The sequence below is a fragment of the Suricata suricatta genome, chromosome 3 (genome assembly GCF_006229205.1).
Source record: "Suricata suricatta isolate VVHF042 chromosome 3, meerkat_22Aug2017_6uvM2_HiC, whole genome shotgun sequence".
NCBI lineage: Eukaryota > Metazoa > Chordata > Mammalia > Carnivora > Herpestidae > Suricata > Suricata suricatta.
Window position 1 is genome coordinate 55,604,955 of NC_043702.1, and position 22,311 is coordinate 55,627,265.

Here is a 22,311-nt window from a genome sequence, read left to right on the forward strand (position 1 = left end):
TTTACTAATTCAGCTATAATGGACTTAAACTGATATGAGTACTCTGATCCCTTACTGTAATACAATTATAGAAGTCTTTTGAGGGTATGTATGTTGTAGACTAATAGGTAAAATGATGACAAAAGAGAGTCCCTTCAGTAATTTAGATAATACTAGTAGCATTTGAGATAGACTTACATTATGTCTAATATGTGTGACATGTAGGTCATTTTAGTGTTAAGTATATTTATATGTAGTGAGCATATTAGTACTCTAGGTATATGTGGGGCAAAGATGAAACAATAAGCAATGCCCATTCTGGGGATGTAGTATTTAACAAATATATGAATTTTAATTTTATAGAATCTTAAACCAGGAGTCATCCTTATACATTTATTTAATTTAGGCTAGATTCCTGATATAACCTGTAAATTAAAATGCATAGAATGTGAATAGAATTTCAGTGTGCCACTGACTCTGGTCAGTATGAATAAATAGCCTGGAAAATAATAAGACCAAATAGGCAGAATCCATAAAAATACTATTTTTTATTCAACATGGACCTTAACTGGCCTTTATTCTATAACCAGTACATGTGTTAATGTACATAGCATTAAGTACATATTCAAGGGTAGTTCAAATATTCCAAGTTATGAGAAAATAGAGTTGACTATTGCTCTGCTGCCTAGAAATTAAGGTAGAACATTGTGTAAATAGTTAACTCTTAGATAGCCCCTTGCTCCAAACTTGAAAAATGTATTAAAATAGAAAATTGCCTTTAGTAGATAGTAATAAGGAGAGTTTTTTGTTTTCTTTTTTGGTGTGGTTTGGTTTCAGAGCTTTTGTTTTAACCTTTTTCTTCCTTGTAGTATTTTGATCTACCTCCTAAAAATTCTGTTTTATTTAAGCTTGCTTTCATAATAGATTATGAACACTAGAAGAGCCAAGCTAGAGTGAATATACATGCTCTTGTCTTAGTTTTCCTCAAACTGCATGTATTTTAAAGTCATAATTTTTTAAATAATGTAAAATTTTAAAAATTCTTACTGCCGTAATAATAGTTGATTTCTGAGTAGAAGATGCTTGTCACTTTACTCAGAAGGTCTGGACTAAGGAGGAAGAAGGACTTTTTTCATACTTTTATGGTTCATAAAGTTGAAGGAAATACCTTGAACTGCAACAAAAACTTAACCAAATTTTGTTTGCTTTAAAGGAAGAGGTCTTTCCAAAGAGAGAATTAACAGCTGACTGAACCAGTCCTGCTAAGTTGTTAATTTACTGTATTTTAGGGTCCTGCATGATTTTTAAATCTATGTGATTGCTTCTTGACATTTATTTCAGATCAGACCCCAACACCAACAAGATTCTTGAAAAACTGTGAAGAAGTGGGTTTGTTTAATGAATTGGCAAGTCCATTTGAGAATGAATTCAAGAAAGCCTCAGAAGACGACATTAAAAAAGTATGTTGTTAACCATCAAATTAAAAAAGAATACTTCTAACAGAACAATAACCATAGCTTCACTTCCTGCTTTCTTATTTGGTATTTTTGAATTCCTAACATGTCCTTTAACATTTATATTTTAGATGCCTCTAGATTTATCCCCTCTTGCAACACCCATTATAAGAAGCAAAATTGAGGAGCCATCTGTTGTAGAAACAACTCACCAGGATAGTCCCTTACCTCACCCAGAATCTACTACCAGTGATGAAAAGGTTAGAAATTTACATTTTTGGTAGAAATAGAAACTTAGGGTAAAAAAATCACCCCACGTAAAGTTTTAATATTGGATTTACATGAAATGTTAATAAGTTGTACATAATTGAGTGTCAGGTAATAGTCTTATATGTGAAAGCCTGTGAATACTCATAGAAATTTCAGGGAAAGAAGATGTCACCTTTACAGATAATTGGCTTTTTATGACACAGAAAAATTATAGGGAAGAACAATTACTTTAGATAAAACTTATTTTTTAAAGGCTACATAAATTTATAAAAACTTAATTTTTCTGAGTTTTGCTATTTTATTCTCTGCTACTTTAAAAAAATCTTTTAAATGTTTATTTTTGAGAGAGAGAGACATAGAATCTGAAGCAGGCTCCAGACCCCCTTGACCCTGATGTGGGGCTCCAACTCTCGAGCTGTGAGATCATGGCCTGAGCTGAAGTTGGGTGCTTAACCGACCAAGCCACCCGGTTGCCCCTATTCTTCACTATTATATAGTGACAGCTTTATCTTTACAACTAAAAATTGCTTGAACCAAGGTTATTTAGTCTTCTTAAGGGCTAAAGGAATACTCATTCTCAGCAGTGGGTCTTTGGTCCTGCCAACTAAGATGATGATGATGATGATACTTACTACAGACCTTGTGTAGGCAATTTAGGGCCTTATTCCTGGATCTTGAATACCTTGGTAATTTGAGACCCTCTGGCCTATAGTACGTGTTGAGTAACGATTATTGTGGGTGTTTGATTGCCTTTTTTTTTTTTTTTTAAAGCACATATAATGAACACATGAGGTACTGTGTGTGGCACAATGAAGAGGCAATGACAATATTTCTGTATAGGTTATTTTATTCTAAAACCATAAATGAATTCATGGACTTCTGTCTTGGCAGAGGATGACATGGCTTTGGCCCTTGGCTGTTTTGTGGGGTTTTTATTGAGAGACAGAGAGCGCGAGCAGGGGAGGGTCAGAAAGAGAGGGAGACACAGAATCTGAAGTAGGCTCCAGGCTCTGAGCTAGCTGTCAGCACAGAGCCCGACGCGGGGCTCGAACCCATGAACCGTGGGATCATGACCTGAGCCAAAGCTGGATGCCCTGAGCCACGAGGCGCCCCTAAAAACATTTTTTTGGGAAAAAAATGGAGTAAGACTAAGCAATCTCTTAGCTTTTCAGAAATTTTCATGAAATCATTGCTCAGTTACCTAGCCTATTTCTGGATTGATAAGAAAACTAGTAGGGAAAAAAACCACTCTAATGTTTTTATTTTTATAATTCAAATATGAGCATTGCATTTGACACTTTTTAGCTACTTCTCAAGTTTTCTTGTCAATAACTTTAGCTCCTTGTAAAATTTTAAATAACTTTGGACATTACTTTGGGGAAGGATATTATTCTGTGGATGCTTTTACAAGTGGGTTATATTCTGTTCACTCTTATGGTTCATGGATTGACTTACATTTTTAAACCCCACCCTTTCTTATTTCATCATTGAATAGGAGGTACCATTGGCACAAACCGCACAGCCCACATCAGCTATCGTTCGTCCAGCATCATTACAGGTGCCCAACGTGCTGCTCACGAGTTCTGACTCCAGCGTAATTATTCAGCAAGCAGTACCTTCACCAACCTCAAGTACCGTCATCACCCAGGCCCCGTCCTCCAACCGGCCAATCGTGTAAGTGATGAGTTGGGCCAGTCATTGAACTGTTTATGAATTAAATTTTTCCTAAAACATGTAATTCAAATTGTGGCCTTAGATTTGTGTATTTGTGTGTGTGTGTGAATCATGTTCTGCATGCTTTGATTTTTGGAAAAAGTACTTGGGGTGTCATTTTCTTATTGTTATCTAATAGATTAGAAAATAAATATCTAAAAATTTTACAAACAAATCAACATTGAATGTTAATTTAAGGTGGTCTCTAATTTTCATGCTATACGTAGAACGTACACACAGAATACGTAAAAGTACTCCAGTAGATGAGATATGTTTAAGAACTGAAAGAAAAGTCAAGAGTTTTTATTTTTTTCTCCCAAAATTTTAAGTAATCTCTACACTCAACCTGGGGCTCAACTTTACAACCGCATTATCAGAAGTTAAGTGCTCTACAAACTGAGCCAGCCAGGTGTCCCTCAGGACCTTCTGATAAGAATTTTTCTCAGTCAGCATATTGGAGACTGTCTCCTATTTATTCCCTGTTGTTTTTCCACACTGCTATATTCATTATGTATGTAGAATGCAACTAAAAATAATAAAATTTTGTTATTTGCTTTGTAGTGGCTACAAAAAATTTATTTTTAAATGATTGATAATAGGAGTAAAAATACACTTATATTGTTAGAAGGGGCTGATAAGGATTTATCTTTTAATTTTTCTTCTTTTGTTTTTCTTAGTCCTGTACCAGGCCCATTTCCTCTTCTGTTGCATCTTCCTAATGGACAGACCATGCCTGTTGCTATTCCCGCATCAATTACAAGTTCTAATGTGCATGTTCCAGCTGCAGTCCCAGTAAGTTTGAGAGTTAGACTCTTTAACCAAGATCAGTTTCCTAAGAAAGATCAGTTTAATCAGTAAATACGCTTAGGGCTACTTGATTGGCTTATGAAACTGAATCCAACAGAATACTTACAAGTGGTTAGTAGTATTTACTTGTTGATATTTATAATGACAGCATACAGCATTCAAGACAAACATAATTAATTGGTTAGAAAATGTTTTTCTATGCTCCAAAAATTTTTTCCTTGTATTTTTAAGAAATGTATTTTTTATTCAGCCCATTTCAGTTTGACTAGATTTGTAGAATTCTATTATTAACAGATTTTTGTTCTTTACGAATATATGTATACTAGAACATGTGTCCAGTAACTCCATGATACTTCATTTATTATAGGAATTGTTTATAAGGACACTCTCTGTGAACTTTTATGGAAATTGACAAATCTTAAAAGATAAATCAGGACAAGAAGATCAGTAAGAGTTTACAGTTTTCTGATTCCGAACTCTCAAATTTTTATAGCCATTGCACAGACACTGCACAAATCTCATTTTGAATATATTCTCTAGCAATTACTTTTTAACATATTTTGCATAGCTTGTTCGACCAGTCACCATGGTGCCTAGTGTTCCAGGAATTCCAGGTCCTTCCTCCCCTCAACCAGTGCAGTCAGAAGCAAAAATGGTAAGCAGGATTGTACTTTTTCTGTACATTTCTTGAACCTGTTTTAAATTCATTTTTCCATTAACACCTGCTTCAAGGGGGCAGCTTAGATCACATTTTATAAACCTTGGAATGTATTACACTATAAGAGAACCAGATAATATGGAAGAGTTTCCATTAGCATAGTGACTAGTTAGTGGTACTTTACTCTCAAAGTCATCCATTTATTTTAAAGTCTTTGGTTTGTCTGGTTTTGGGCTATGGCTTTTTAAACGAAATCTCCTCCTTGTGGTGGCTAGAAATATTACAGCTAAACCTAGGTGTAAGCATTGGAAGGCCATAGAGATGGTTTTAAGTAGAACATTGTTGACAAAAATTCTGAAATTGTATACAAGTTAGTAAATGTTGCACATAATATATAAAGAAAATCCATATTTTTGAGTTGTGTTTTGACCCCAGAAACTGGTGGTATTTAAGGGATGAGCTGTGCAGATTAGGAGTTCAGAGACATGTATTTTAATGCTGACTCTGCTGTTTACTACCCTTAATCAAGCCACTTTAATTTTGAGGAGACTCACTGTATTACAAAAAAGGGGATTAATCCTTTATTTCTAGAGTTTCTCTAAGCCCCAAATTCCATAAATGTGCTAAATTCCTTGGTAAAAAACTAAAGTTGCTTTTTAGTTTTGTTTTTTTAATCCGTGTCATTCTCCCTTCTATAGTCTTTGTTTCTTTTTTAATTTTTTATGTTTGTTTATTGTGAGGGAGAGAGACAGGGAGACCCAGAATCTGAAGCAGGCTCCAGGCTTTGAGCTGCCAACACAGAGCCTGATGAAGGGCTTGAACTCACAAACCACTGGATTGTGACCTTAGCTGAAGTCGGATGCTTAAGCAACTGAGCCACCCAGGTGCCCCTCTTCCTTCTTTAGTCTTAACACATTTTCAGGACTAATTCTGAACATCAGTTAATGAATGTATCCTTAGAAAATCAATAATTTTGCATCAGTTTTGTTCTAGGCAGTATACTAACAATATAAATTCGTACATATAAAAACCATTATGTATTGCAAGCTTTAAGTTTTTTACCTCTATACTCCATTTGCTAATAATCTCAAATTGGCATGTGACAACTAACGGAAAAACACACCATCTGAATGAACAATGTTTGAGGAACGTAAAAATTAGTAGGTTATTGATGGTGGTGAGAGAACTTATGAAAACCCAAGACAGAAATTTTTTTGCATTAACAACATGTTTAACTCAAAGCTTTGGAAATACTAAGATGCATCTTGATAGCAAAAAAGCTTCATTGAGAATGTTTTTTATACTTCCTACTTTAAAACACACTGTACTAGTGAAAATTTCAATTAGTGAGAATGGAATAGAGTAGAAATAGGAGTTACTGAGATCTGTTCTACATCACATCTAAAAATACTTTTACATATTCAGTGGATTTTTTTTTCTTAAGAAATTAATTCAAGGGGCACCTGGGTGGCTCAATTGGTTGAGCGTCCAGCTTTGGCTCAGGTCATGACCTCCCGGTTCTTGGGTTCAAGCCCTGCATCGGGCTCTGTGCTGACAGCTAGCTCGGAGCCTGCTTCAGAATCCGTACCTCCCTCTCTGACCCTCCCTTGCTTGTGCCGTCTCTCAAAAATAAGTTAACATTAAAAAAAGAAGAAGAAAAGAAATTAATTCAAAAGGAAAAAATTCAGATTTAAAAAATTACTTTTGGCTATAAGAATAGGCCATATTTGTAGGAACTGTTAAATTTAATACTTCCTTGAATAACTTCTTTTAGGTCACCAGGAAATTAACAAGAATAAAAGTGTTTTGTGTGCTTGTGTATTAAAAAAAATCAAAGCTATAACTTTAATAAATTTATATATGGAAAACAATCATTGAAGTCCCAAAAAAATAGCATGGGGAGTCATAGATTGCCCTACTTAAATTTAACAGTCCAATTAAATTTATTATTAGAATTTTGCTAGTGTAAAATAACCATATTTAGGTGGTGGCCTATTTTAATTGGAGTAGTAAATAAGATTGTCCTGTTTTAATTAAATAAAAAGACTCAAATTCGTCCATTTCCTTTTTTTTGTTTCATTACAGAACTTTTCATTACAGAAAATTTCAAACATATACAACGTAACCAGTATAGTATAATGAACCCTCATGTACCCATCACTGGCTTCAATTATTAGCACTATAACTGCCATTCTTGTTTTATCTATGCCTCAGACCATTCCCTCCCCAACTCAATTATTTTTTTAATAGGCCTTTATCAATGTAAAATTTATATACATTGAAATGAACCAATTTTAATTTTGATGTGTAAATGCATTAATGTAATTCACTGCTATCATGGTACGGAACATTAACATCTACCCAGAAAGCTTATTTCCCTTCCCAATCAGTCTGCCTTGCCCACTGTTGTCACCAGCAGTTAGTCCTACAACTTAATATAAATCCCATATATATTCTGTGTCCAGCCACAAGATTTATCAGTGTTGAATGTTTGTTTGCTGCCCCTTATTACTGAGTAGTATTCCATTGTGTGACTATGCCACAATTTGTTTATCCATTCTCTGGTTGGTGGACACTTGAATAGTTTTCAGTGTTTAGCATTGTGAACAATGATGCTGTGCACATTCTTGTAGAACTCTTTTTGTGGATGTTTATTTTCATTTGGCCTGTCTATTGAAGAGTAGAATTGCTGAGTAAGAGGGTAGGTATACATTTAACTTAGTAAGAAACTGCCAGTCCGTTTGCCAAAGTTCTGCATTCCCACAAAGTATGGGAATTCCCCATTGTTCCAGATTTTTTGTCAGCATTTACATTTCTCATTTTCATTGTAGACATTTCTAGCAGTTTGTAGCAGTACCTCATAGTTTTAATTTAATTTCTGATTTTGCCAGATGCTTTTGTGATCATTTTCTGATTTCTTAAATTGGGTTGTTATAGGAACCTTTTAGATACACTAAATACAAAATTTTTGTAACTCTCTAATACTTTCTCCTAGTTAATTGGGTTTAATTTGCCTGGGTTTTTTTTTTTGGCTTAGAATAGAAGCTTGGATTATTGATTAAACCTTTTTACGTTTCCAGTATAGGCATTTAAAGCTATGTTTCTTTGCACAAATTTTGATCTGCTATATTTTCATTATCTTATATCTTCTGATTTCCTTTGTGATTTCTTTGATTTGTTGGAGCTTATATAAAAGTGTATTGTATAATTTCTGAAGATCTAGGAGCTTTACTTTTTATCTTAATTGATTACTGTTTTAATTACATTGTGGTTTGAGAACATACCACTTTTGGTATATTTGTCCTGTGCTTCCTTTTTTTAATATACCTGTTTGGCTTGTTTGTGAAAATTAGATATTGCCCTTCTATCCAGGTAACATGAACTGGTAACAAAATACTAATTGCCTAGAATACCTAGGGAATTCTGGTTAGTTGGGGGTTTTGTTGTTGTACAGAAATAATTTCATCATTGGTTCTATATTGTTATGAAATATTGCTAGTTCATTTTCCCTGTCTTAGTAACATAAAATGAACATTATTGACTATCTATTTAAGAATTTTCAGTGCTTACATGTGGTCATCAGCTATAATTCTATATTGTTATAAGCACAAAGCCAATCTACCAACATTGGGAAATGACTTGAAAATAGTTTGGTTTTTGTAGTTTGTTTGATGTTTGTATGTTTTGCCTCAGACTCATTTAATAATAATAATTTCTGTCAGTTGTCATTTATTTAACAAATGTTTCTTAGGTACTAAGAAATTCAGCAGATGTGGTCTTTAATTTTAATTTTTTTCTTGCAGACCATTCTGATAATCATCAAGAGGCAAAAAGTCTTACTTTTAAGGCCATTAATTATATTTTCCAACAGTCAGGCTAATGAGTTGTTTTTGGTCCCCTTGATAACTTCTGTGCATAAAAACCATTATTCAGGGACTGGTTCTAAAAAAATATATTCGATTTATTAAAGTTACAAATCCAGAAACTTTGTTCTTCCCTGAATTAAGGCCAATTTACAAATCCAATTATATAATGATTAATTATATTTGAAGACCTTTAAAAGCAATCTTAAATGTGCTAAATTTCATTTTAAACTTAAAATATCCTGTTTTCCCTATAGGCACTTCAATTGTCTAACAAACTTCTCTAAGTACTATAATAAGTTTTTAAGTTTAATTAAACTTATAGATATGAGGCTTGGTTTTCTTAAATAGTCCAGTATTGGGAGGCTTATAAGATTATCTTAGCTCTTCCAATTAAAATCACAAGACTGAATTGATCTTTTAACCATTTTAAATTGAAATTCAAGGGTAACCTATTTCTCTGTGGCAAGTTATTTTAATTACTTTTAGAACATAAAATACCAAATAGGTACAGATTATTTTTAAATTTGAATTAAAATGTCAGTGTCATTGATTTTTAGCACCCCAGAGCTTAATAAGGTCAAAGACTTACCAAATGAGGAAATAATTATATCCTCCCAACTGAAGAAAGTTAAGAGTGGTTTCATATCCCCATGCCTGGAGGTTTCTTAATGACAAGTAAATGATCACAGGACTTGATTCTCTTCTCCATCAGTGATAGGACTCTAAATCCAATTTCTCTAAATCCAATTTCTCCAAATGAGTGATTCCCAGCTCTTATCCCTTTGATTCATGTTATACATTAAGTGATTTTTTTGTTTGTCAGTCTGCTACCCCCTGGTAAAATTTAGTTTCTTCCTTCATGCTGGAGTTGGATTGTGCTTTGTTGTTTTTAACTCTTTGAAAATACATAAACATCTTCCCTGTTTGGTTCTGCTAAAATGATGTGTGGTTCAGAAGATGTTATATACAAACCTAATGGTAGCCACAAATCAAAAACCGGTAATAGGTACACAGGAAAAATAGAGAAAGAAATCCAAATATATCACTAAAGAAAGCCAACTTGTGGTGAGAGAGCAAGGGAGGAAAAAAACAGAGAAGATCTATAAAAACCATCACAAAACAAGTGACAGAATACCAATAAATACATACTTATCAATAGTTACTCTGAATGTAAATGGACTAAACGTTCCAACCAAGAGACATAGGGTGATGGAATGGATAAAAAAAAATAAGACCACTGTGTATACTGCCAACAAGAGACTCATTGCAGACCCAAGGACACATGCAGAAAACAAGGGGATGCAGAAATATTTATCATCCAAAGGGATGTGAAAAAAAAGCTAGGGTAGCAATAATTATATGGGACAAAATAGACTTTAAAAGAAAGACTGTAACAAGAGACCAAGAAGGACACTATATAATCATTAAGGGGACTCCAACAAGAAGACATAACAATTGTAAATACTTATACAGCCAGAATGGGAGCACCCAAATACATAAAAGAGTTAATAACAAATATAAAGGAACTACCTGATAGTAACACAATGATTGTAGGGAACTCTAACATCCTATTTACATTGATGAATAGATCATCTAAACTAAAAATCAATTAGGAAACCATGGCTTAGAGTGACACATTGGATTAGTGTTTTAATAAACATATTCAGAATATTCCATTCTAAAATAGCAAAATACATTCACATGAAATATTTTCCAGAATAGATCATATAGTGGACCACAAAATAAGTCTGCATAAATTCAAAAAGATCAAAGTTATATCATGCATCTTTTCAACCACAATGCAATGAAACTAGAAATCAGCCACAAGAAAAAAATCTGAAAGAATTCGAATACATGGAAGTTAACAAAGAGGAAATCAAAAAATGCAGTGGAGACAAATGAAACCACAGTGGTCCAAAATCTTTGGGAAGCAGCAAAAGGAGTTCTAAGGGAAAACTTAATGGCATTACAAACCTTCCTCAAGAAGCTAGAAAAATCTAAAGTATTAGCCTAACCTTACACCTAAAGGAGCTAGAAAAAGAAAAACTCAAACCCAGCAAAGGGAAGGAAATTATAAAGATCAGAGCAGAAATAAATGACCTAGGAACTAACAAAAAAATAGATGAATGAAATCAGGAGCTGGTTCTTTGAAAAGATCAACAAGATTGATAAACCTATAGCCAGACTCATCAAAAATAGGGGAGAGGGGACTCAAACAAAATCAAAAATGAAAGAAGAAAAAATAACAACACCATAAGAATGCAAAGGATGGTAAGAATATTATGAAAAATTATGTGTCAACAAACTGGGCAACCTAGAAGAAATGGATAAATTCCTGGCAACCTTTTACTTCCCAAAAATGAAGCAGGAAGAAACAGAAAATTCGAACTACTGATTGATTACCAGCAATGAAATTGAATCAGTAATCAAAAAATTCCCCCAATATAAAAGTCTAGGACCCAGCAGCTTCACAGGTGAATTCTACCAAACGTTTAAAGAAGAGTTAAAACCTATTCTTCTAAACTTTTCCAAAAAATAGAAGAGGAAGGAAAACTTCCAAACTTGCTCTTCAAAACTAGTATTGCCCTGATACCAAAACAAGGTAAACACAGGACCAAAAAAGAGAGCGAGAGAGAGCGCTACAGAACATAGACGTAAAAATCCTCAATGAAATATTAGCAAACCAAATCCAACAATGCATTAAAAAAGTCATTCACCGTGAGCAAGTGGGATTTATTTCAGGGATGCAAGGGTGGTTTAAAATTCACAAATAAATCAACAGGATACATCACATCAGTAAGAGAAAGGATAAAAGCCATATGATTGTTTCAGTAGATTCAGAAAAAGATATGACAAAGTACAACATCCATTCATGATAAAAACTCTGAACAAAGCAGGTTTAGAGGGAACATACTTTAACATATAACAGCCCTTATATGAAAACCCCACAGCTAACATCATAATGGTAAAAACTGAAAGCATTTCACCATAGTACTGGAAGTCCTAGCACAGCAGTTAGACAAGACAAAGGAATAAAAGTCTTCCAAATTGTACGAAAGAAGTAAAACTTCAAATATTTGCAGATGACATGATCCTATATACTGTATAGAAAACTCTAATGATTTCACCCCCCAAAACCTAGAACTAATTAATGAAATCAGTAAGTTCACAGGATACAAACTCCATGTACAGAAATCCATTGCATTTCTATACACTAATAATGAAGCAACACAAAGGGAAATTAAGAAAACAACCCCATTTATAATTACACAAAAAGTAATAAAATACCTAGGAATAAATTTAACCGAAATGGTGAAAGGCCTGTAGTCTAAAACCTGTAAAACAGTGATGAAAGAAATTGAACATGATACAAAGAAATAGAAAGACATTCCACGCTCATAGATTAGAAGAACAAATATGGTTAAAAATGTCTATACTACCCTAAGTAATCTCCAAATTTAATGCAATCCCTATTAAAATACCAACAGCATTTTCACAGAACTAGAACAGACAATCCTAAAATTTGTATGGAACCACAAAAGACCCCAAATAGCCAAAGAAATCTTGAAAAAGAACATACATTGTAATACTAGAGGTATCACAATTCCAGGCTTCAAATTATATACAAAGCTGTAGTAATCCAAACAGTCTGGTACTGGTACAGAAATAGACACATAGAGCAGTGCAACAGAATAGAGAGCCAGAAATAAACCCACAATTACATGGTCAATTAATCTTTGCCAAAAAGGGCAAGAATATGTGAGTCTCTTCAACAAATGGTGTTGGGAAACTGGACAGCTATGTGCAAAAGACTGAAACTGGACCACTTTCATGCAGCATATATAAAAATAAGCTCAAAATGGATTAAGGACCTTATTGTGAGACCTGAAACCATAAAAATCCTAGAAGGGAGTCTGGCAGTACGTTCTCTAACATTGGCTATAATGACATCTTTCTAGATAAGTCTCCTGAGGCAAGAGAAACAAAAGCAAAATTAAACTATTGGAAGTGCATCAAAATTAAAAGCTTCTGCACAGCAAAGGAAACAACAAAACAAGAAGACAACCTACTGAATGGGAGAAGATATTTGCAAATAATATACCAAATAAAGGGTAAATATCCAAAATATATCAAGAATTTAACACTGAAAAACCATAAATAATCCAATTAAAAAGGGGCAGAAGACATGAGCAGATGTTTCTTCAAAGAAGACATCCAGATGGCCAACAGATACATGAAAAGATGATCAACATCACTCATCAGGGAAATGCATTTCATAACCTCAATGAGTTACCATCTCACACCTGTCAGAAAGGCTAAAATAAACACAAGAAAAACAAAGAGTTATCAAGGATGTGGGGAAAATGGAAGCCTCATGCACTGTTTCCTGGAATGCAAACTAGTGCAGCCACTGTGGAAGACTGTGGAGGTTCCTCAAAAAATTAAAGGGGCGCTTGAGTGGCTCAGTTGGTTAAGTGTCCAACTCTTGATCTTGGCTCAGGTCATGATCTCATGGTTTGTAAGTTTGAGCCACGCATCAAGCTCTGCACTGATGGTGTGGATGGGGTTCTGTCTCTCCTTCTCTCTGTCACTCTCTCTCTTGTGCATGCTCTTTCTCTCTCTCTCTCTCTCTCTCAAAATAAATAAACTTTAAAAAATAGAACTACCCTAAGATCCAATAATCTCACTACTGGGTAATTCCCCCCAAATTACAAAAACCCTAATCCAGGGGGATATATGCACTCCTATGTTTATTGCAGCATTATTGTTACAGGCAGCCTAAGTGTCCATCAATAGATGAATAAAGAAGAGGTATATATAGACAATGCAATGTTACACAGCTATAAAAAAGAATGAAAATTTGCCATTTTCAATAGCATGAAAGATCTGGAAAGTATAATGCTAAGTGATATAAGCCAGTCAGAGAAAGACAAATACCATATGATTTCATTCATATGTGGAATTTAAGAAACAAAAAATTCAAACCAAAAACAGATTCTGGCTATAGAAAGCATATGTTTACCAGAGGGAAGTTGGGGGCGGGGGGGAGGAGGATGCACTGTGAAATAGGTAAAGGGGATTAAGAGTACACTTACCTAGATAAACACTGAGTAATATATGGAATTGTGGGGTTTTTTTTTTAATGTTTATTTACAGGGACCAAGAGACAGGGTGTGAGTGGGGGGAGGGGCAGAGAGAGACAGACACAGAATCACGAAGCAGGCTCCAAGCTCTTAGCTGTCAGCACAGAGCCTGATGTGGGACACAAACCCATGAACCATGAGACCATGACCTGAACCAAAGTCGGATGCTTAACCAACTGAGCCACCCAGTATAGAGTTGTTGAATCACTATATTATACACCTGAAATGAATACTGTATATTAACTATACTAGAATTAAAATTTAAAAAACAATGGAAGATACATTAAAAAAATAATCAGGAGAAATGGCATTGGAACACATAAGAATGACTAGCACACTACAGCTCAAGAGAAAACTTACTTGTATCTGAAGATAGCCAAGGATGCTTTTGTGGGACGCTGATTTTCAGACACCTAGTGCTTATAGGAAGACAAATATGTATTGTTTGTGCCTACTATAAATATTAAAATAGGATCCTTTTTTTGCTAAAGATATTTCTTCAGGGGCATCTGGGTGACTCAGTCAGTTAAGCAGCCGACGTCAACTCAGGTCATGATCTCACAGTTCCTGGGTTCGAGCCCCACATCAGGTTCTGTGCTGACAGCTCAGAGCCTGGAGCCTGTTTCGGATTCTGTGTCTCCCTCTCTCTCTGCCCCTCCCTTTGTGCATTGTTTCTCTCTGTCTCAAAAATAAACATTAAAAAAAAATAAATTTCTTCAGAGCAAGGGTTTTTTTGGTGGTTAGAACATTAAGTCTTTGGGAAAGTAAGAATATGGTAATAAAAAGAAGTGTCAGTGGGGGTCCACAAATACAAGATTATCTAGTATTTTTTAATAGTACAGAAAAATTCCTAGGATCTACTGTCTTCCATAGAATTGCAATGCACCTCCCCAAATTTGGATTTAGGAATTTTGTCATTAAGCATGTAAACTGTAGATATTTGCTATCTGTGCTACTTTTCTACTAAAACAACTTTCTTACATAATCTTTGTGGTCAAAAGGTAACTTGTCTGAATTAGAAAATGTTAATTGTCTAGTAGCTTCGTTAAGAAGATTTAATAAAGTATTTAGGTAGCATTCTCCACAATCCTTCCTTGAAGTCTTGTGTGACACACTGAGAAATAACTTTGCACACAGTGGGAAGCCAGTAGGTTTTCTGCAGGGGGTTTCTACCGAGAGCTGACAGAGGGCATCTTGGCAAATGTTCAGAACCCTACATTAACTTAGTTGGGCCCCGCATGGAAGCTCATGTTCAGCAGAATTCCTCTGACCTGCCTCTGCATGCCAAGCTAATCAGCAAACACCTAATGAGCCCACTCCAAAGAAACAGACTCTCTCCCAACCTTCTTCATTTTCATATGTTCTCTGGGGGTGGGGAGACAAGACTTCATGAGGACTGATGATGCTGCAAAGACCACAATAATGATAATTAACTTGCTGAATTTAGAAGATTATGCTGTTAATTAGTTGCAAAATAAAGATAAGTAATAGAGCAGCAGATGGTAGGATAACACCCAGGAGAAGGAGGGTTATTACTCCGATGAGCTTTTGTGGCACATATGAAATATGGATCTGACTTTTTCATAAATTGTTTCTAGAGAACATTATGTTTTTTCTTTGAACTATGATGGAGTAGTTTGCTCCTACTAAGTTCTGACAGATGGGATAAAATTTGTTTTCAGGAATGTGAAATATAACATAGAATTTGAATAGCAAATTATTTTTCGCGAATTACCTCTTAAAATGAGTAAGTTATATCGGCCAGCACAACAAACCAATCATCCTTTTAATTGACACAGTTTATATCTAAGAAGAAAAGTTGCAATATAGAGGTTGAATTTTACGTTACCAAAAATTAATTCCAAATATTAAAACACTAGGCTGCTTAAAAATACAGTAACAAAGATATTTTAGGTTTTTTTCAAACAGTGCCTCTAGTTTAAAATTATGCTCAAGCTTTATTTTAATTAGACATGTTGGAGAATACAGACCTTATGGATCTAACTGAATTTCTCTGAGTTCTCAATCTTTTTATTTACTTATATTAAATTTCTGTATTGAGAGAAAATGGGCTGACCAGTGTCTGATACTCTTCTTGATTGCTAATATATCTAAAATACTTAAGATTAGGCAAAAGCTCTGGTTTGGCAAAACTTTTGTTTAAAATACATTCAGTGCATTAGGAGCCAACAGAGTTTCTGGTCCTCACTCTGCTTCTAACTCACTCTGCGATTCTGGAAGTAACTTCACTTTTTGGGCCTTTCTCTCTAAGATGGTGAATGGACTAATTATCAATATAGCTAGTTCCAAAATTCTCTTTTAAAATAAATGTTTTTGAACCAAACTATGTTGTTACATAAGATGTATTTAATATATAGATATCCTTACATTAATTATAAAATTTTTATAAATTTGGTTTAGTGACTTTTTTTTTATCTAACACATTCTAATTTTTCTTTTAGCACACATGGATTTTTATTGCTGTCTAAAAAAATACATATGCAGTTCAGAGCAGTGTTAATTAACCCTTGAAAATCTTTTCCTTAAATTCTGTACCCAGTGGCACACTTTCTAAGTCAGACCCATTGCAATCACTGTAACAGCATGGAGCAAACATTAGCGCTTCCTCCCTGGGTGAGCACTGCACACGCTAGGGCAGTCAGGGGAGGAGAGTGAATGAATACTGATGCTGCCTTTAAGTGCTCTGTAAGGTAGTAACTTGCCCTACTAAAGATTATTCAAGAGAGTGATGTTTATGTACTTCAGACTCCCCTATGTGTAGTTACTGTATTTCATTAATTCTAAGAGTTCAGCTCTTCACTATAAAACTTTAAATGCTCTTCAATTCTATGATGTTTTCTACCTAAGGACTTAAAAATGTTTTACCAACACATAATTTGCCAGGCTTCACATCTCAACCACTACCTAGATTTATGCACATTTTATATCCAGAAATGAACGCCCTAACTTAACACTATAGACTGGGTACTGTTTATTTTATTTTGATGTGTAACATTCTGTTTTTAAAAGATAGAGTTATGCATACTGACCACTTTCCCAGACTTTCCTCCTCCTGTTTATATGAACCTGTACTTTCAAACTTCTATCTTTCTACTTTACCATTTAGTCTAAGTAGTCCTACTGCTTAGAACCAACTACTCCTTTGATCACTTATCTCATTTTATTGAGTTTAATCCATCCACTTCCATATTACCCCTTCAGTTGTGAGTGTCTCAATCCCATGTGTCTTACTAATAAGACCTTGGGCAAATGATTTCTGGTTTCCCAATCTGTAAAATAGGGACACTGTATTAGAAACTCATTGAAAAAAGTACTGATAACATGGATGGATCTCAGATACATTATGCTAAAAGAAAGACTCCAGATTCAAAAGGCTGTAACACTGTGTAAGTCCATTTATATGACATTCAGGAAAAGACAAAACTTTGGGGATCAGAAAACGGATTAATGGTTTCTAAGGGCTGGGGATGGGAGGAGAGAGTGACAGGAATGAAGCATGAGGGAATTTGGGGGGATAATACCACTGTTCTGTATTCTGATGGGAGGGGGTGGTTGTATGACTGTGCTTGTTAAAACTCATAGGACTATACACAAAAAAGACCTCATTTTACCACATGTAACTTCTACCTCAGTAAACTTTTATTTTTGACTATGGACTTATTTTTAAAATCACACCTGGAATCTACAATGATTAGCAGTAGAGAGAAAATGTCCAGTAACACTTGTCTAGGTATAATTATTGCCTCAAGGGAAATTTTGGTGGACCTTTTCATATATGCTGCAGTTTTTAAAGGGTCTGGGTCACTTGTAGATGGCATCATAGATATGCATAGATGAAAACAAACTATAGATTTTAAAATAGTTGTACAGTTTGCTAAATTGCTGTTAGTTGTAGTAAATGAATGGAAGCAGTTGTCCTAGAATCTCCTGGGTGCTTTTCAGAAGCTCTTCTCTCTTTCCCACTCCTCCCTGCCATCTGCAAGGAAGGAAGAGAGAAAGGTGGGTACAAATCTGGTTTTAGCATCCAGCCAATTATGACTTCTGGGGAGTCTGGGAAGCACTGGGTAGAGAACAACACATTTCTTGTATCAATTTTGTAGCCTCTTTACCCCTCAAATATGCACCTGAGTGTGGATCTTAGGAAAATGGACATATCTGTGTCAAATTCTGTAATGAAACTTTATTTTCGGCTTAAGAACTACAATTGTTCCTAAGAACAATATCAACAATAATCATCCCAGGTCTCTCAGGTACATTTCATTGCTAAGATATTATGGTATGATTCTCTTGTGCTAATTATTTCATATTTACAGATTCTAACAATAAAACTACCCCAGATATCACGTGCCATTTTTGCCAAAGAATCCAATTTCTCTCAGTTAACAGATACATTTGTTGTCCACTCATGTAGCAAACCAGTATACCAGTTGCTTGAAAGGGATGCAAAGAAATATAATGCAATCTCTGCTCTCGAAAGAGCTTACTGTTTGAGGAACTAAGATATTCACATATGATACACTTTTGCTGATAGAATAATAAACTTTAAGTGTCTAACTAGATTGTTCATAGTCTGACAGTGGGTCAGGTGCAATTCAGTGAAATGCCAAATGGAACATAGTAGAGGGGATAGACTCCAAACGAAACCTGCATACTGGAGACAGGGAAGACCTGAGGGAGGCAAACCTAGCTGTAGGTTGTAGGAGGAAGTTCAGTTTGATTGTCAATTTAGTGGCCTAAAAAAATACAACATCAGGTCATTCCCAAATAAGTTCAATTGTCCAAATCAGGCCCAAATTTCAAAGAGACTTAGGTTTCAAAATCTAGGCATAGCCTAAAAAGATGGAGATATGGGAATGAAGGGCAAGAAAATAGGTGACAGTATACATAATTAACTTGTGTTGTTTATTTTAGTTGAATGGAACTAGTTATTTTCAGTCAACGGTGTTTTTTTCACTCCTTCCTCAAAATTGATTAGGAACAGCAAACTACAAAATCCTCTAGTAGTACTAGGTAGAAAGACAAGGAAAGCTTCCCAAAGTGTTTGTCTTACTGTTTGTAATGTTAAAACTAATTTTAAAGCCAAATGTATTCATGCATTCCTTAACAAATACTTCTTTTTGGTTAACCAAAGAGTATTTTAAGAGTTGGACTTGAATGGAAAGCAGGGAGCTTTTTTTAAGATTGGTGTCTGCATTTCAGAGGTTAAAAGCTGCTTTGACCCAGCAACATCCTCCCGTTACCAATGGTGATACTGTCAAAGGTCATGGGAGCGGACTGGTTAGAACTCAGTCAGAGGAATCGCGACCACAGTCATTGCAGCAGCCAGCCACATCCACTACAGAAACTCCGGTATGTGTGTTGTTTTTATAATTCACGTTCTGTTATCCTTAACAAACAAATACAGTGTAACTTAAATCATTGTTTTATATACTTTGAAAAAATTACTTTTGGTCATATTTCAAAATGGTACCCAAAATATTAGGGAAAGTTAGTTCAGTGTAAAAGTATTGACACCCAGGGGCGCCTGGGTGGGTGGCTCAGTCATTTAAATGTCCGACTCAATTTCAGTTCAGGTCATGACCTCATAGTTGTGAGATCTTGCCCCACATCAGGCTCCATGCAGAGTGTGAAGCCAGCTTAGGATTCTCTCTCTCCTTCTCCTTCTCCTCTTTGCACCCGTGCTCTCTCTTTTTCAAAAGGTACTGACACCCAAAAATAAATAACTTAAAGTAGGCTAGCAGTTGTTACTGCCCAGAACACCCTGTATGTGCTTCTGAGGGTGTCTGTGTATGTTGGTCTGACATGGTACGAATCTCCACTGACACTTTTTAAATCATTTTTTGCTGATTGTATTTATGGAATTCCTAACCTATATCAAATGATTCCATTTTTGTTTGTTCTGTTTATTTTTGAGAGAGAGTGCAAGCTGGGGAGGGCCAGAGCGAGAGGGAGACCAAGGATCTGAAGCAGGCTCCTTGCTGAGAGCAGAGAACCCAGTGTTAGGGCTTGAGTTCACAAACCATGTGAGTTCATGACCTGAGCCAAAGTCGGACAGTTTACCAACTGTGCCACCCAAGCACCCGCATCAGATGATTCTTGAATTAAAATTTGAGAGACATTACCAAAGCAGCAGACATATATGCTTTATGGAAACTGTTTATACTAGAGGTCCTTTTCATTTATCTCTAGTTTGTGACTGCCTGTTAGATGATTGATATGTCTGTTATGTCTACAGTGCATTTCTACATGGAAGGGTAACTGTATTTCTGTTAAATGTTTCAGAACCCTGTTTGGAACTTTAGAGAGGTAAACAGTATTAGCATTAAAAAGCAAAACTTTGCAATTAAAGAAACCGGTAAATGGCAAGTGTTAGATTGCCTCATAAACATAAGTTTTTAGATAAATGTATTTTTCTTTATAAAACTTAAAGTGGAATGTAGTTGTGATAGTCATCCACTAAACAACATAGGGCCCAAGAGAGAAGGTAAATAAATGGGTGCGTTTTAAGGTCATAATTGAGACGTCAGCAAACTGACTCATTAGCCAAATCCACCCATGGCTGTTTTTTGTGTTGTCTGCAGGCTCTGTGTGGTTTTTACATCTTTAAAGTTTACTTAAAAGAAATGAATATATAATTTATTTTCTTATACTGTTGTTTCCCTGGATCTAATTTTTTATTGTATCTTTATATTGTATTGGGTGAAAGCTTCATGAAGGCAGGCCTTTGTTTGCTTACTGTTGTATCTCTAGTTTCAAGGATAGTTCCTATGTTCTTTTTAATAATGTGAAATGAATGAGTCAATGAAAGAAGGGAGAGAAGAATATAGGCTTTAAGTAGACTTAAATTGTGAGTTGTAAAAATACAAATGTAACTCTGTATTAGTTGCTGCTTTTAATACTTGTGATTAGTCTTTGCTGTAATAACTGAGTTGTAAATTTTTTTAAAAACTGTTCTTTCCTATTCAGCCAAATGAGTAAAAGAAACAACCTGCTATTATCAATAAGTTAAGAGGATGGAAGAAAAGAAAATAATTCAAGGTTGCCATTCTTGAAACCAGCCATAGAAATATTTTTCTAAAAGATTAACTTGCAATTATGTACGTAAAAGAAATGATCTAATACTTAATCTTTATTACAATTAAAATATAGTATAAGTTAAATTACCCTCATAATTTTTAATGCTATCTATTTGGAAAAGAAATTAAATGATAACCCGTGTTTTTGGAGTTTGTCAAGCGAGAAGTAGTTTGGTGATTTCCCTGCAGAACTTACCTTGAACTTATATAGATTTTTGCTTGTTATGTAGGTGAGAAGAAGATAGAAATCTTATTGACACCATTTTGGAATGTAATTCAATATAGGTATAAAGAGATTGTTTTCAGGCTTCTTTGGATCATGTACCTGTGGTCACCAGGTGCTGTTTCCTTTGCACTATTTCCAAGGGTTTCCTGTTTCCCATGTGTAGGTGTTCCATGGCACAATTTTGGGATTTAAGAAAGGCTTGGAAATACTTACTGTTCTATTGCCCCAGTACTAGACAGTATCACTTGTGACTAAGAATTTCTGCCCCTGGCTGGCCGATCTTAGATAACTGGTTCCTCCTTGTGTAGCAGATCAGCCTCATTAAAATTAAAACCTAGACTCCTGTGGGATTCTGCCCACTAGGAAGATGAGCATTAATCATCACGTGAACCTGACCCTAAATTTCATAAGCTAAAGAAAAGCGCAGTATACCAAACTACACACATACAGTAGTTCCCTAGTCCCGCGGTTTAGCTTTTGTGTTTTCAGTTACCCACAGTCAACCATGGCCCAGAAGATGGTCCTCCTCCTGACAGATTGCTAGAAGGCTCATTAGCAGCCCAGCACAATGCCGCAATGTCTTTATCATCCACCGTACTTCACAGTACCACACAGGCATTTTATCTCATATCACAAGGGTGAGTATAGCACAAAAATTTTAAAGCGAGCGAGCGAGAGACCACATCACGTAACTTTTTTAATAATATATTGTTATAATTGTTCTATTATTAGCTATTTTTTATCTCACGCTATACCTAATTTACAAAGTAAATTTTGTAAGAGGTATATATGGAAAAAACGTGGTATATATTGGGTCCACTAATATCTGTGGCTTCAGGCATCCACGGGAGTCTTGGAATGTATCCCCCACTGATAAAGGGCCAACTATTGTACTTACACTCAATTTTAGAGAAACCAATTTTTAAAAGAAAAATATACTATTTATTTTAAAATTTTATTTAGAAAATAGCAAGAAAGTGGTTTTCATGGTGAATTTAAGTAATTAAATGTTTTACTTTAGTAATTTACAGTTTTTCAAAGGATTGTATAACAGTGGTGAGAATCTTATTTTAGCAGGGCTTATTTATTTCAAGGAA

The 22,311-nt window shown here is 35.0% G+C and overlaps 1 protein-coding gene across 5 annotated transcripts in view; it reads left to right on the forward strand.

The window, feature by feature from the left end:
• ATF2 (activating transcription factor 2) overlaps nucleotides 1-22,311 on the forward strand; it is a 77,876-nt gene that overhangs the window by 39,274 nt on the left and 16,291 nt on the right. For 4 of the 5 annotated variants that reach the window (XM_029934355.1, XM_029934354.1, XM_029934358.1 and 1 more), the window contains 6 exons: nucleotides 1,321-1,439; nucleotides 1,565-1,693; nucleotides 3,199-3,377; nucleotides 4,094-4,208; nucleotides 4,792-4,878; nucleotides 19,112-19,261. In XM_029934355.1, the coding sequence (XP_029790215.1) occupies nucleotides 1,321-1,439; nucleotides 1,565-1,693; nucleotides 3,199-3,377; nucleotides 4,094-4,208; nucleotides 4,792-4,878; nucleotides 19,112-19,261 (779 nt within the window). The remainder of the gene's footprint in view (nucleotides 1-1,320; nucleotides 1,440-1,564; nucleotides 1,694-3,198; nucleotides 3,378-4,093; nucleotides 4,209-4,791; nucleotides 4,879-19,111; nucleotides 19,262-22,311) is intronic. The other variant, XM_029934357.1, reaches the window with a different exon arrangement.